Source organism: Pelecanus crispus, chromosome 1 (assembly GCF_030463565.1).
Source record: "Pelecanus crispus isolate bPelCri1 chromosome 1, bPelCri1.pri, whole genome shotgun sequence".
Taxonomy (NCBI): domain Eukaryota; kingdom Metazoa; phylum Chordata; class Aves; order Pelecaniformes; family Pelecanidae; genus Pelecanus; species Pelecanus crispus.
The window spans coordinates 131802918-131820526 of NC_134643.1; the positions used below are offsets into that span (position 1 = coordinate 131802918).

Consider the following 17609-nt stretch of genomic DNA (forward strand, 5'->3'; position numbering starts at 1 on the left):
AGAGGCACATAATAGAATATTTGCTTCCACAGTTGTACAGTCATTAAAGCTGATGGAAGTTGTAATAATTAGTCATTACTGCTATTCTACTGTAGTACCATTAGGTTCTGACAGGTGGTTGTAAGTTTACAAGCATTTCTGAAAGTCTTGGAAGCACTGGAATACAGGCAGTGCTCGTCACTGCCTTTTCCTGATCAGTTCTGAGTGAGCTGATACCTCAGCATTTCACTGACGTAGTCCTTATCGTGTTTGTAGTTTCATGCCAGAGGGAGTTTTCTAGCCTCACCACATCAAATTTTCAATCCAGGACAGTATGCCCATGGTGCAAATATCAGTTTCAATGTGTAATAGAGTAAGTTAAATGCTGTTAGACTAAGTTCCTGGAAGTAATGCTGTTGTTTCAGTTATTGACTTCATTATGAATATGCAGAAATCATCAGCACTCACCAAGCCTTCCAAAGTCTGTTCTAATCTATTGGAATTTTGAATTTACAGCACTATTGTAATTTCATATAGCACTTGAAAGGAAATCAGTGAGACCAGCAGAAAATAATTGCAGCTAACTTTGTTGTAGCATTATATGGGTAGGTACAATTAGCTCAGGAACTAAACTTTGCAGTTCTGTATACATTCAAAGTCCAGGGATAATAGTGCACTTCTTTGGTAAATAAGAGAGTGACAAAGATTTGCTTAAATACTTAACTTGACTGACATTCACAAAGATCTCTATGGGTAAGCTTTAGTCTAGATCTGAGAGAAATTATAGAAAAAGACAGGTTTTGTTAATTGTCTGCCTGATATATCGGAAGCTATTTGGAAACTGAAAGTATCCTGAATTTTACCTCTCCTTGACTGCCCTGAAAGAAAGGACTGGTTGCAAGTGGTGATTGTCACTATTCTGAGGCTGATTTGGGGCAAGGATCTCAGTGCCATGACGTGCTTGAAAAAGAATTGCATATTAACTTTCCATGAGACATAACTGACTCTCTGAAAATGCAGTAGTAACTGATAGCTCTCTTGACTTCATTATCTAAGAGCAGTACATTTCTAACTTAGGAAAGTTGCACTTTCTAGTGCTTTTATTGAGTGATACTGACCTTAAGTATTTTGTTCTGGCATTGTGGATATGACAGTCTGTGAAGGAGATAGGGCATTCTGAAAAAAAGAGAAATGTCTCTTTTTGAGAGATGCAGCCCGGATTTACTGAAGTGTAGGTCATCCAAAATAGTCCTATTGAACAAGGACTGTAAATACATCTATTGATTTGATTCAAACTATGTTTTCCATCATTGGCACCTCATATATTACACGTATCTGCACAACAAAGTGACCTATAAGAATGATGAATAGGAGCTCTATTGAAATCTGTCAGTTGCTGAGTCAAGCTTTCCAAAAATGTTGTTGACAAAGTAGATGTAAATGATTTTCCTGTAAAATCCTCTGAAGATTAATTTGGTCCTTTGTTACATTAATGCAGTGGCAGCTATCTCCTTCCAGACTGGCTGTGGTAATGGAAAAGATTAACCTGCTGTTATATTTTTTTAGTAGTGCTCTCTAACCTGATTCAGCTTTGATAAGCCAGGTTACTGTACATGGTGGCTTAGGCAACTGAGCTGATCACTGAAAGTGCCAACCTTCAGTACGGAGGTTGGTGAAAAGTAGCTGTAATTGATAATTTCTTCATCTCACACTGCTGGATCTTAAAAGGAAATCTGCCTGTGGTCTCAGGAGGGTGGAGAATTATTGAGCTTCAGTCTACATGGACTCAGAGGTGGCCTTGATTTCAAATGCAAAGGAATTTTCATTAAGATGTAAACATAGTTATTAATTCCTCAGCTATGGGAATATGGGATATTAATTTGACTTTGAGTCAGTCTGTATCCCCTTGCCAGGTATGTTTTTTATAATTATCTTAATACAGCATTTCTCTTGTAATTCAATTCATCTTTGCTACAACTTCCTCTATCTATCTATACCAAACCAGAACATCATACAGATGGACAAAACTGGGGTGCACTGAAGTCCAAATAGGTGCATATTATTTAGTTCATTAGCTTTTCCTATATGTGTTACAAATTATTGTAATATCACTTTGGTGTGGGTTTCTCAATGTGCACGATTTCTTTTGGTGGAACTGAGGACATCATAGATAGCTTCAGTCACAGAATATAATGCCTTTCCTTCAATTTCAGAAAGACAGTTTTAGCAATCATCTGTTGCAAAACATTGTTTTCCCAGTTTGTCTGCATGGTACAATATCTAATCCCTATTAAGAGGTTAACAGTGTAGTATTTTTTAGTCAGTGAGCTTAGAATTATTGTAATAACTTATGAACTAATCATCTTTGTATTGTGTTTCAGGGCATTCTTACTTAGGCACTAATGCACATTTCAGCTAAAAGAAATTAAATTCAGTGTGATTTTTATATGTAAATTTATGTGTAAATTCACACCTGAAACTCATTGCACTATTAGCCTCTCTTATTAAATGTCCTGTGCACATTTTTTTCTTCTAGTTAGTTTCTTGTACTGTAATAGTGATATGAAAGGATTCCTTACTAAGCAAGTTTTACAAATATATAATTTACTTCAGGTGTTCAGTCCTAGATTTCGAGTAGTTCAACTTGCTGTTCTGATAAAGACTTAACTGTTGATGAACAGTCAGTGCCTTTTTGCAAGCTGACATTTTTTAAGGCAAAAGATGCCAAGTAAAATGGGAAAATACAGTATCAAGGTAATGGCAATGCTGTGATTCTCTGTTGTCATAACCCTACATGGAAAGGAGAGGGCTATCGTGGCAATTAGTTTACATCACAGAGGCGGGGTGGAAAAGGGGCTTGTGTGGTGAGGGAGGTGGTTCACTTCACAAAGACCTGCTCTATTAACTTACGAGTGACTAGGAAGCTGGAAGGACTCACCCCCTCAAGACATAGGAGGTTAGGACTTCCATGCGTCTGAATGATCAATACGAGAAAGGCCCAGTTGAGTGTGGACATGTGGGTCTGGATAAGAAGTGTGTGTGGAGAGGAGAAGTGGTGAGGTGAGGTGGGTGTTGGAGGCACGTTGCATCAAGCGGTTCAAGAGCCAGCTCTGATTTCTAAACTAATTTGACCAAACTGGGCTGAACTATGTTCAGCATGGCCCTGAAACTCTGTCATCAATTCTGCTCATCAACTCACTTGAGCCTCTTTTGTTCAAAGAAACAGAAATGAATAATAATGAGGATACAACAGGAGACTCTAGCTTAACTCCTACTGCAGAGATACAGACACACTGATGGTGACATTGAAAGCTCTGATAATTTTGAGCCTGTGGAAGATAGAAGGCCAAGATCTGGTTTTTTCATGAATATTGCCACTACTGCAAGTTCAATCTTTGAGTAAGCCACATTCCTGCTTGTCATCAGGTGCAGCACAGAGAAAGGTGGCATTTGTTACTTGTCAGTCTAGAAGAACAATGATTTGGACAAGGACCTACAAAGGGAAGATTTTCTGCTGCATTATCTCACCAGGCCTGTCAAAATAACTTTCTTACCACTTACCTGGCTTGAAAATTGCTTCTATAGCAATAGCCTGGCAAACTCAGGAGCAAGTACAAATGCTTTCTCCTCAAGGTCCATGGACTGGAAAAGCTGCAGACAAATGTGGAGTGAGTGTTATCTCTGTAATGAAACTGGATTTTAATTGAAAACAATTGTTCTAAAGGATTAAGAAGTGTAGTTAGTCTCAGAAACTTTGGCCAGATAGTGCTTTTATTGACACTTGATGATGGTTAGAATAGGATTATTACTGAAGTTTGAACACAGAGAAGTGTTATGCACAGTAATTTTAGAATGTGTCCATCTTCCTATAAGCTACCTTGTCAAAGTGAGAGGAGGATTAGTTGATAGCTCAGTGCAGTGTATACATTAATAAAATGTAAAATTACATATGATGTACTTAAATCCTTTAGGTTCAGTTGCTAAAAGAAGGATGTTAAGAATGGGATGATGGGAAAGTCTTAGGTATAAAAAATGTCAGGAAAATATTTCAGCAAACAGGTATAACCACAAAAATCAATTGATTTTGGTGAGCTGCTTTTGAAGCAAAATCTTGATAACAGAGTACTACACCTATACAAAGGCTCAGGCTGTTAGTGTAGAATAAAGTGTAATCAGTCAATTGTTTTTTCAAATTCCACAGAAAATAAATGTCATCTCATATTTACATTTTATTTTATTTTATTTTACCTTATGTTAGATTATTTTAAATAACCTTCACTGGACAAGAAGTGGATCACAGCAAGTTCTAAAGGAATAAAAATGTGATATATTGCACCAGAATGGCTCTGTCTTGGGCATTGGCAGTCTTGATACAAGAAGCAGTCTGAGGAATGAGATTAATTATCTTCTTTTTTCAACTGTTACATTTTTCTTCTGTCAAAATGTTTATGAAAAACACAACACTAAAATGTGGATCTAAATTAATGGCTATAAATGTGTTTGGAACTTGCCTATGATGTTACTCCTTTGCATTCTTTTTGATAAAACGGTACTTTCAGGAAAAATAATACTCCTAGCAATTGCATGGGCATTTTATTATTTATCCTAGTACTATGCCTACATAAGAATCCATTAAGGCCTAGAAATGTACAATATATATACATTCTGTTGATAAATATGTATCTGCTCTTATTACTGGCCAGGAAACTGCAGATACTTGAAATGTTTACAGCAATTCCAGGGAAAATTCCTGGGAAATTCCAGGGAAATACATAATCCTAGGTATTCTCTTTATACTGGCAAGAGAACACTCTTTTACATTAAGCTAATGTTGGCAGTATAAAATCTCCTTTGTGTACAAGGTTACAAAGGTTTCTTTGGTAGTTGCTGCTTTTTTCCTAAATAAGCAGTCCAATATTTCCTTTTTACTGTAAAAGCATTTCTTCAACACAGCATGTAGATGTTTTACTAGAAAATTGTTATGAAGCCTTTAGCAATAAAAAGGTAGATAGATTTAGAAATTTGTTTACACTGGTAAAAACTATTAATCTGAGCTTTAAAATATTTTATGGCAAATTTAAATCCCATCTTACTGATGCAAGGCACTTGAATGATTTAAATTGTTGGTGTAATCTTGCCATCTGTAGAACATTAAATGTGTTTTATGTGTGTTTCAGTAGTCATTTTCTATAAATGTAAATATATAGAAATTTACCAAATCATAGGCAGGCTCAAACCAGAGTAAGGCAGCTGTGTGGGGGGTTGTAAAGTATTTCATGTTCAGTTTTTAGTGTATTATTAATTTTAATAAAGATTTTATCTTTTTCTCCTTTCATACTGCCATTTTAATTATGTACTTTTTACAAAAAAGTATATGGCAAAATTTTGCTGTGAGAAAAATCATCATATGTTTAACAAAAAAAAAGCAAACAACCCTGCATTATGAAATAAACTGCTTGGTTAGAGCAAAGGAAAGAGACCAAAATAAGGGTGGAGATAAATACACATACAGAGAAATAAATACATCTATTTGGTTTTGGATTTTGCATATTTTATATAGATGAACATATATGAATAGAACATAAGTATTTTAAACTTCAGATATGCATCCTGAATTGTGACGGTGGACTTCCTTCATTGATATATTCCTACCTGTCTGTTTAATGTGTTTAATTTCTTAAAGTGTATTGGTATTTACACACATAAGGTACTTAGGATGGATTTACACTATTTTTAACCTTACAGTGAAGGGGGTCACTGGAATGCTGCTGAAATATAGCAGTGTTTCAAGGGCTGCTCAAGAACGCAATGTAGGAGCTGTGCAGAGTGAGCCACCTCTGCCCAATTCCTGCTCATCTTAAAGGTATTCCACGTGTAAAGTATGCATATTTATCTAATCAGGCCATAGTTTTGCTCCCTTTTATTATAGTAACTGGAATTTAATGTGCGTCTTTAATAGTAGCCATGTTTTCCAGATGGTCAAGAAAAGATGGTCCTTGCCTGAAGTGTTCATAGACTTTAAACAGAAAGATATGGAGACCACTAGTAAGGGAAATGGCAAAAAGGAAAGAGAGAGGGGATGTTTATCGTGGCGTTGTTGTTTTAACGTCAAGTATTATGATGTAACTTAAAAATTAAAAGGAACAGATCCTGCAGAATTCAGCCTGAATCATTTGCCAGCTTGCAAAGTGGACATTTTCAACTGCCTGTGCTTGGCTGTTGGGAGATGGCTTGGAGGTTTTCCTGGTTGGGACTATAGCAGCTCTGCCTGTAAGGTGTATTTTGGCAAGCCTCAGCCATATCTCGGAAGGTGAAGTAGCTTGTTAGAATACAGACTGGCCAGGAAGACTTTAACTTTTCCTTATTTATGGAATTAAAGAGTTTACAATTTGAAGATTGGTTGAAATGTCTCTTGCTGCAATTTCTCTTTTTTGGGTTAGTTCACACATCAAACTAAGGTGCAGCCTGTGTTTGCATAAGTGTAAATCATGAGTAAGCATCTTACACTTGTTTGAGAAAGTTCTTTTCTGTGTAATGGCACATAATTAATTTTGTGGCTTTTTTTCTAGGATACTATTGGAATTCATATTCCCATCACTAATGCTGCAGATAAAATCCTCCACCTGAGTGTGGTGCTGGAGAATCAGTCGCTTTGTGGACAAAAGACCTTCACTCTTAGGCCCAAACAAACATTTTTGTATCAAATAAAGTTTTCCCCAGCTGTTGTTGGCACTTCAGATGGAAGGTAAGTTTCAGAGTTTTGATACTTGTGGTTGTGGCTCTTGTACTAATAAACGAACAAGTTTCATTGAAACCTCGGTCACTTGATGTAGATATTGCCCTAAAAACACCCACAAAGGGTAATAAATGGAATTAAAAAAAATCCAGCTTTAAATATATTGTATCCCAAACAGCAGCTTTCCTCTGGGGGGAAAAACCTGACTGACAGGCAGTAGAATTATTTATTCTAGTTCACTAGAATTCAGTGAACAGTGTTTTAGAAATTTGCTTAATATTAGAAGTCCCCTCTGAAAACTTCAGATGAATTGTTAGTTTTGTAAATTTATAGGTTCCATAAAGAGAATAACATGATTTCATTTTTCTTCTGAGGAGGAACGAAACCATAGCAACATAACTAAAACCAGGTGAAGAACCTAATGGTCTTCACATAAATCCATTTAGCTTCAGAATTTGACATTAACAATGATCTACTAGATGAATATGGAGATGTTTTAAGTTACCAATATTTCATTACTTTGGAAATCCCAATGAAACCATGCAGGTATGATAATTAGCAATACAAAGACAGCTGACCTTTAGTCTTAGTTTCAGCTAAGTCAGTTCATCAAGTAACTGAAGAGTGCAGAGTTGCAAAGCTTATTTTCCTGTAATTTGGTTAGCAAAGCATTATTTAGTTGAAGGGCTGATTGAAAAATAATTCCCTGTTTTTCAGTTATATCAACTGACTAGCAAAAATAAGGCGATGGGGCGGAGGGTTGGGTGGTGGTTTATGAGGAGGGCAGAGACAGATGACCTGTGTTCAAAGACCCAATATTTACAAAGCCAAAATCTATGTATTTCAAAGTTTTGTTCAATTTGCTTGTATTGATTTTTCCAAAGACCAGAATAATGACAGGTATCATTGTACAATACAGCTTTCAAGCAATACTGTTTTATAAAAATGAGTCCTGTTATTGCTCCAGTAAATATTTTTTTCTGTGGAAATTTGTAGTAATTATGCATTCTGAAGCCATGAAAGAGAATAGACCTCCTTTTTTCATACCACATAATATTTCTGGTATTTTTCAAGTGCAGAATTTCCAAATAATAAGATAAAGGTTTGTTTTAACTGGCAAAACTTCAGGCTCAGCTGATTGGTAGGCTGGGACTTAGGGGAATATATGCAAAGATGACATAAAGCACACCTGTACATATTCAATACAATTATGCAGTACTGTACTAGAAAGCTGTCTAATAGCTGCTTTAAATTGCAATAGCTCCCAAGGACTGCAATTACAGCTGAACAGAGTACTTCCACATTACATCCACACTATTATCTTTTTTTCTGAAGCCATGCTCTGTTTCCTTTGCTATCACAGCAGCTGGGAAGAAGTGTTATAAAAGTGTTTGTGGCAGGTGTACCTTTTCAACCGGATGATTCTTTCCTAAGCTGTTTTATGCTCACTTTAAAGGCTTTGTTGGCATAGAGGATAGTCTAGAACCATAAAGTCATGGAACAGACACACTTATCTATCATTTAGAACAAGAACTGGTCCTTAGTGGGTCATGGGTTTGCACAGTGCATTTCGTGTAAGTTTTTATATGCTTACAGTGCTTTGGTTTAATGTTATTATGACTCTGCTACTCAAAAAACCCAAGACACAGAAAAAGAAATCTGCAGTAGGAAAGCAATGTGTTAGGATGTCTGTCACAGAAATATACTGCTGTACCAATCTCACCTAGCAGCAAGCGATTTTCAGCCATGACAACATTTGATTGTATATCAAAACAGTATATTGAATATTCCTTTGAAGCATATGTCTTTGTCATGCACATATAAATGTGTCTATATCTATTCCTCAGTTTTTGTCACTAGATTTGAAAAGATTTTCCTTTTTAAAATCAGTGAATGATATTTCTATTTCTTTGTCCTTTGAGTTCAAAATGGCTAGAAAGAAAATACTGTGACATTGAAATGAAATTAAAGCTTACTCTTGTAAGTTAGCAGTTGAAATGCTTTTGAGTTGTATTTTTGAAAACAAACAAACAAACAAAAAAACCCCCAACAAACAACTAGGGCTAAAAAGTTAAGAAAGGTGAAGAAAAGATTTTGTTGCATCAGTAGTTGTAAGTATCATTAGTTTTGGTAGTTGAATTCAGATACCAGCAAGAAGTGTTACGGGAAAACTGGGAGCTAATTAAAGAACTCACAGTGTTGAACTCATTAGGTTTTTCCTGAATTTTAATCTGTACATTTTTAATTGTCTGCACAAAAGCTGTGTCATATTAAGCTTATGTATCTGTTTTTAGTGTTATATTCCTGTCAGATATGGTTGGAGAGTTTTGGTATGCACTGAAGTTGATTGTAGAGAAACCACTGCCAACTAGTCTACCTGAAATAGAATGTGAGCTTGGAAAGTAAGTATGTAGTTCATAGTACTGAACTTGGTCACTGGTTTGAAGTATCATGGAAAGCACATGAAGAGTTTACAACAAAAAGCCAGAAGAGTGCTGTATATGTACTATAGTAGTTTGCAGATAACTTTCATAGATATATGTGTAGATAGCTGAAATTCTCCTTGCAGAAAAACAATTGACATGGAATTGTAGCCTGTATGTAGACTTCCTCTGAAGTCTTGATATCGAAATCACTCTGAAAATACTGCAGAATGTAATCATAAAGATCCATAATACAGAGTTCTGTAGGTTTGTTTTATTTTATTTTCTTTTCTCTTTCTGAACTAGGAATATAGCTGATAGTCCTGCTTTACAAATGCTTGTATACCAGTTATCAATTTCTTTTAACGTCTCAAGAAATAGCAAAGTAATACCACTTCTGTCCTGCAGTTCCCGGGGGCAGACATGGTTGGAACACTGCAAGTGTTGAGAAGATGAGCTACTTGGAGCAGACAGAGAAATAAACCCAATTCTTGTCTTCCTTCAACAAAATTTCATCTTGCATTTTGATAGCATAATTTTCAGTTCTGACTTTCAAGACAGAAATCAAAACTTTTAGGATAAGACTTTCAAGAATGCCAGAATTTCAGTAGTGCTCTTCCAGCTATTACCTCTTCTTAGTAGTAGGTTCTGTGGACACACTGCTCTTCTGAACGCTAAATTCCACTTACTTCTGTATATCTTATCTTTGACTAAATCTATAATTAATATACATTATGGACTGAGCAAAAAATATTGTTGCAGACTACAACATGAAATTTTACCTGATTGAATATTTGTGAGTGAATATATTCTGCTGTTCATATATGATGCACAGACTGGCAATGCCTTTCTTACTATGTTTTTCTAAGAAAATCAGTAGGGCTGTCATTTTCCTGGTTTTTACTTTAAAATTCTGGCCTGACTGGAGTAAAAACTGCAATTTTTCTCTACTACGTAGGCTGACACTGTTAGGAGTCAGAAATAACTTAAAACCTTTTCATTCAGACTAGCCGGCATTTGTAATTTTCTCTAGAATGCCCTACCTGTTAACTACATGCACAAGTGGTCTGGCTGAGAATGGCAAGTCATCCTTTCCTACTGCAAGTAAAAAGTATGTTGGAAAGAATTAGCTCCATCAACTAAAACACTTTCCTGTCAAAACTATCATCTCAAATTCATTGAATTCCATGTTTTATTTTTTCAAATGAGATTTTTTTTCACTTTACAAGTAGATATATGTTGTAATTTCTATGCATGTATAAAAAAACTCATCTGCATCTGCCCTGGGCAGATAGTGGTGGAAGAACAAAGAAGTAATATTTAGTTTAACTGTTAGCAACAGCAGCAACAGCAATAATGTATAACAGGAAATTAACAGTAGTCTCTTTCATATATCTTTTTTTATATATATTATAAAACATTATAACAAAACGGACAAACTTCTTCCTTTCCTGTTTACATTATCTGCCATATTCTTGGCTTCATAGTCTCCTGCTTTTTGTTCAGTTATTTCCCTCAACACTCTCCTTTTTCCAGAAATTAATTTCTACTGTGTCATCAGCATAATGTCCTCTTTTTGAAGTGCAAAATTTTGGACAATGGCAATCGATGATGGCTTTGAGGTTGCAGTTAAATTGAGAATTGCTCTGTTTGCTGAAAAGATGAGATAGTCCAAGTAAATTGACTGCATTAATGTATGCTGAATATGTAAAGGCAATGCAGGTAGACATTTATGTGTAGTCTGTTTAAGAAAGGTGTCAGTTTGGTTTGTTCTGAATGGGTGCACTTCCTTGCTATGTTCCCAGAGATGTGGACTGTAAATGTCATAAAATGTTTGAAGCATTTCTGGTTGGTGAAGCTTTGTCATTCTTTAAGAGACTAACTCCCATTCTACCACCTTTTCCTTGAATGCGGAAAAAGCATTATCATAGATGATATGCTTCTAAGAATAATGTTTTTCATTATGAGCTCGCTGCATTCTTTTTGCTATCAATCTGGAAAATTTAAGTATTTTTGTCCTTGAAACATCACTTGGAACTGGATTAGGAGCCAAGAACCCATTGATACACTTAGGATCAATTTCTAGCCAATTCTTGAAAGAGAAAAGAACAAATTCTAACAGTTTATCTTTTAACCCTTCTTCAGATACCCTAACATTCAGGGTTTATGACAGTCAGATCTGCTTTTTGTTTCTCTCAAGGTAGATTTAACATATCCTTCAGCATAAGCCTCTAGGCAAGGAAACCTCCTCCCTGATATTCTCCATCTTCATTTATCCATCCTTATATGGGTCCACAGTGGAGTCATTGAAGAGTCAGTTGAGTGATGTTCACAGTGGTCTTGAATTTACTGTCATATGCAACAACTTTTTCTAGCATAAACAGGGTAGTCAACGTGTGGGTGGCAGAGGCTCTTAATGGATTTTGAGTACTTGAAGAACCGCTAACAGTCAAATAGTTGCTTACTGAAATTTCAGATATTCCAACATAGTTTTCCCTTTGACAAAGTGTTATGTATGAAAGAGATCCAACAAAAAAGTAAAGGCTAGAGATGGTAAATGTGAAAAATGGGAATTATCAGGTGAACCTGAAGTTGTTGTGTGAAACTTTCCTGGTATTTCTCTACTCTCTGCTGTTGAGACCTCAGTGATACAATGCTTTGACAGCGTTAGTCAAAAACAAGTCGGGCACTCAGCTTCTGGGGATTTATAACACTGCATATGTTGGAAGTAGCCCACCTGCACACAAGTTTCAGGGCCTGAAGTTACAGCTGCAAAGCTTGACTGAAATACCTTCTCTTGTGAATGTTGCTTTTTATATTTTCTTTTTCCTTACTGGTTTAGCTATGATTAACTGACTAATTTTTTCCAGAGGATAAATATGTGGAACAATCTGGCAGTTGACCTGCCACAGCTTTGACTAGAGGGAATATCCATTAGGTAGATAAATTACAGCAAAACCAATATATGTATCTAATTTTTCAAACTTTTCTTATTTACTGTTTTCATTGATTCACCTTGAATCTCTTTTCTGTGTCCCTTGATGTTATAATGAGAATGTGATTTATGGTCATGTGTCTTTGTTAAAGGCAAATAATATATTATTTTGATCAAAATAGAGGAATTTTGGGGATTCTTACGAGTTCTTTTGAAAACTATGCTCCTTATTGAAGGTATCTTGTGCTTGTTTATTCTTTAATTAGCAAATAAAGAAGGACAGTCTGTAAAATAGAGTGCCAGCTGATTTAAAGCATAACATTTATGCAATCAGCATTCGCCAATCTTTGTTCTGCGACAGCCACAATATTCATTAAAATACATAATCTACATGTGCAACATAATGATTTACCATTATGCTGTAATGAACAATGCAACAATTGTACAAAATGAAACAGATTTTGAGTCCATTCAGAGGAAGAAAGACAAGGGAAGCAGGCAGAACCTCCATTGAAACAGCTGTTGTGGAACACTAAGTTTGTTTTGAGATCTCAAGGTTACAAGATGATCAAGAAGAATGGTTGCCTAGTGGCACTAAATCAAAAGCTATTGGCAGCACCACTTAATTACAAGCTTTTCCTGTAAACCATTGCTTAGACAAGAAGGAGTTACAGATATAATTTATCTGATTACCTTTAATTTCTGTCCAGTGCTTTTCCTGAGGCAGACTATGAGTCCATGGATAGACTACAGAATAATAAGACATAAATTTTTTTTTTTTTTTTGTAACCAAATGCTTTGGCACTCTGAATTATCTGTTTCACTAAAATGTTTTATTGCAAAGTTAGATCTACAGAAAGTAAGAAAAGAAAGGTGAGCTATAAATCTGCAAATTGGTGCCTAGGAATAAATGTGAAGCTGTGGTATCGGAGACACTGATTCATTTCCACATCCTCCTATCTAAAAGTTAGGCATCAAGTTTAAGGCTAAGTCTAAGGCCCCTCCTGTAGACAATGAAAAGTGATTCTGCATCTTAATGAGCTGCATTAGGACCAATTCTCCCTGAAAATGTTTTTCTCCTTGTTGAGTACTGAGGGAGCTAGCCAGTCCTTTTAACCGACTAACTTTAAGTTCTTGGCAACTGAAGTACAGGAAGACAAATTCTGCCCTTAAAAATGACCCAAGGATTAGAATGGTTATTGATACCAGTTTTTATTGTTATTAATAATTATTAATAATATTAATCAGTACTATTAAATATGTGCCAATACTAGCAGAAAAATACTAATACAATAAAACATAATTCTTATTTTAAAAAGTACTAATTTTTCAAGAAAGAAAACAGGTGATGAATAATAAAATGCAATGGAAGAAGCTTTGTAATTAATAGTCATTGCGTATATGTATTTTTTCCAGATGGGCTCGTCTATACATACCTCTCTCTAATCCTACACATGAAACTCTGGAGCTAGAAATTGTTAACAGCAATCCTAGCAATTTTTCAACTGAGACTGATCCAAAACACCCTGTAAGTAAGATTTCTGTGCTTTCACAAAAGTGATAAAGAGAGCCTTCTTTTCAAAACATATTGAATTGTGTATCATACTGTGAGTTCAGAACACACAACATAGTCTCAAGGATTAGAGGCATTATAAGTATGTATTCTAAAGATTTTATAGCTTAAGGATGAAAACAAACTTGAAAAACAGCACAAACTGAAGTATAAATGTTTTTTCCCTGGAATGCTTTGTGGAATGGTTTTGAGAAGGACTGCAGTGTTGGTTGCAAATAATAATCAGGAGACATTAGAAAGACAAGTTGTAAACAAACCAGCTGTATTAAAAGCTTCACAAGTTTCTAAGAATCAACAGGATAACTAGGTAAATATTTAGGTAAGTAGATAAAATGGTAATGTAAGAATATAAGAATATCTCATAGTCATGGCAGTTATAACTAACTTGTGGGGCCTATAAATAAGAATGTGATCAATTTAGCCGCAAGGAAGCTTCAAGCAAATACCTGGAATAATTTTATCCTCCAAACTCACATTTACCCTGTGACTGATTTCGACTGAGAAAATCTTCATCCTGTTACTATTATGTACACTACTTTTTCATCCTCCATCACAGGAGCCCTTCCACCTTGCTGCCTGACACTTTTGTCTTTTGAAGGACTGAGAGTTGTATAGATGGGCTCAGCTTTCATATTTTCATCAAGATTGGCTAGAGTTCTAGATGGTCAGGATTCTGAAAAATATTTGCATTGATTACTAGTTAATAGTACAGGTCCTGTAAAGAACTCTTTGGATGTTATTAACAATTAATGCTATTAAATATGTGTCCTTTTTATGATGGGGAGATGATAAAAGGGAGGACAGATGCGTGGAAACTCTGGTGCAAGGGGGTCCCTAATGGGGGACCTCTTATTAGCATGTGAATATAGAACCTTAAACGAAAATGAAGAAACCTGTTGCAGACAGGAAAGAAGTGGCAACTGCACCTTTTCTAGACATGAGGAAGATAGGACAAGGAAGATGTGCACTAGAGCTGGTTTATTTGTGTGAACTGGTATAAGGGTCAGGGGGAGAGGAGAGGAATATTGTGATAAGATCCTAATATAAAGCTGAGAAGGTAGAAAATGGATTGTATGGGAAAAATAGAGGAATGCGTTGAAGTCATAATATGTGCATTTTTGGCTTTCAGAAACTAAACAGCATCAAATATAGCAGTACAACAAGACCAAATGTTCTTAAAAGAGGCTCTAAAGATAACAGCTAAAGATGATCACACTTATTTAGTGAACTGCCCTGTGTTTTGCATACAAAGCATTACATTAAATTAAAGTGTAAACCATGAACTCTTTATTTTAGTCTGTCATGTATATGAACACATCTTTGCACATTACGTTAAAACTCAACAAGTGTTATTACTAATCATTTCATCAATTGGTATTTGAATAGGAGCTAAGAAACATAATGGGTGCAAACTGTATTAATCATCTAGAAGTAATATAGACGTTATGCTTAGGTCATTGGCACAGAATTGGATTAGATTTAATTATAGTGACTTTTGGCTCCTGTAGATTGCATGTTACCTTGTCCAGGAAATTAAAAAAAAAAATCTCCTTTCAGCTTTCCTAATTTATCACCAGAGATTCACATATCACCAATAACTACATTACTTTGCTTAGGAAAAGACACATTCAACACTAACTGCTGTAATTTTATTTCTTTTCTTTCTTTCTTTTCTTCATAATAGAATACTCAGTCCTGTATATCGTTTATGCATTGAATTCTGAAATGTTCTTTGTGAATTACAGTAGTTCTTCCAGGTAAAGGATAACTTTGGTGAGTTTGCTATAAGCAACTACCTAATATTTATTTCATGTATCTGTCCCTTTTTGAACTTGTTTCTTCTATTGCAGACCCATGTTTAGAGAGGTAATGTGATTTCCTTCACAGTTTTGATGACAAAGGCAAGGGGTGATGTTTAAATACCTGCTGCTGCTCCTGAATAAGCTGCATCCTAGGTTTAGTCCCTCCATACAGCACTGCGTTCAACTTCCAGAAGATCACTGCTTGTTCTTATAAACTGTAACCTGTGTTTCAGGTATTAGTTTATACTAATGCCTGTTTCAATGTCTTTGTGATGTGTGGAAGAAGTTTCCCATCTTAATTATTCAAGTTTCTGCTCTCTTTAAAGCAAATAATGCTTTCTTGCCAGCAGAAAAATTCTGATTTGAGCAATCCTCAGATGAAATGCAACAATAGAGAGCAAATTATTAGAACAACATATTATCCAATTAAGGTAGGTAATGTTTGAGGAGAATTAGTACAGTCATTTTAGAATTCTGCATATTCTAAATGAGTAATTTTAATATTTCATATAATTATCCATATTTATTTTCTATTTATATTCTATATTTATTTAATCTAAGATGTAGAACTGTTGAAGATATTGGGCTGTCAGTCAGAAGATATCTCAAATGGATTTCATCAGTCACTAAGTTATGTTAGATAAGCCAGATTCAACAGAGATATTGGAGAAAATTTTCGCTTTCCTATTGATCAATTGCCTAAAATGTTAACCAAAATTTTGACTAGTATTTCAGAATTTAAACAAATGCAAATATCCGTGTGTGTGTATAAGTTTGTTCCAGTTTCAGTTTGCAGCAGAAAGCATTGCTGAAATACCACAAGGGGTTATTTTCTATAGATCTGATTCTACTTCAAGTACTGACATCATTAATAATAGGCTTTCCTGAGGTCCAGTTGAATTATGCTCAAGGATTCCTGAACTTCTGGGTGCTTAAAAAAGTCTAAGTGAAATTCGAAGGCTTTAAATCTCTTGTCAGCTTCATGTAAATTACAAGCAGCTCCATTAACTTCTTTGTAAACTGGTGAAAATGAGAAAAGTATATGTATCTTGTTAGCAGCTTTGCAATTGTAGACTAAAACAGCTTTAAATGGAATAGACGAACGTGGTTCTCTTTCAAGGATTTGATAGAAGTTTTCAAAGATTTCCTTTAATGTGGATTTTCTTTTTTTTTTTTTTTTTAACAAGCTATGCCTAATTTTTGTTTTCTTTCTTGTCAACCTTACGCTGTATGGGTTAACTTAATATCTCTATAAATGCTGCCAAATTCTCTAGAAGTTGGAACAGAAGTGAACTCCCACAAGTTTGCTGCAAAATTCCTAACTTGTTTCTCATTAACATATTGGGCATTATGAGTTTCTGGAGGAAGAGTCATTGGGATATTGAGTTTTGTGTTTCTTTCCTAACCACAGCTTGCTTTATCTCTAGTACAGAACGATTCATGTTCAGCATTTAAGATTAATGTTCAACATTTAACAGATGAAAATTCTTAATCATCAGTAATGCTATGTTCCCCAACTTACTTCTTTCCCTCTATATAAACACATGGACAGATTTCACATGTATGTGTATTATATTTATACACACATATATTTATGATGTAACTTAAATGGACAAAAAACTCTTACAAATGGGATCATCTATATTGCCAGAAAGAAACAAGCTTTCACTGTAAGTCTTCAGCTTGCTATTCTCCTGGCTAATCACTAGCCTAAACCTTTTTCATGAAGCTGCCTTCAGTCCTGATCAGCTATGAAACACATTTTTTATTGAGGAAACATAACTTAATAAAGAAGGGCTGGCAGAGAGAAGTGCAGTCTCAAAGTCTCTGTGTGCAAGCTTTATTAGTTTGTTAATGACCGAGGGTATTGTTTTGTACAGAGTAGAGAATAAACTTTTAGATTTAATGAAAAATTTCCCTCCTTTATTGGATTTATAACAGGAATAATGCATGTGTAGTTGCTCAGTCTTCTTCAGACTCAGTTTCTGTATTTGAACAGTTATATCTGAGATCTTATGAAGAGTAATGACACCAGTTCCCTTTCACATGAGTATCTTGGAAGCCACTTGTTTATGTAAACAAAATGAAATGCAGGGGATGGGTTAACTTCAAAATATTTTATTGAATGATTGTGGCCAAGTATGACCTTCTTTAAGCATGT

The 17609-nt window shown here is 35.2% G+C and overlaps 1 protein-coding gene across 1 annotated transcript in view; it reads left to right on the forward strand.

Annotated features, from left to right (window-relative positions):
- CFAP47 (cilia and flagella associated protein 47) overlaps positions 1-17609 on the forward strand; it is a 353360-nt gene that overhangs the window by 246018 nt on the left and 89733 nt on the right. The window contains exons 52-54 of the mRNA XM_075714741.1: positions 6549-6724; positions 9010-9117; positions 13490-13601. Coding sequence (XP_075570856.1) covers positions 6549-6724; positions 9010-9117; positions 13490-13601 — 396 coding nt within the window. The remainder of the gene's footprint in view (positions 1-6548; positions 6725-9009; positions 9118-13489; positions 13602-17609) is intronic.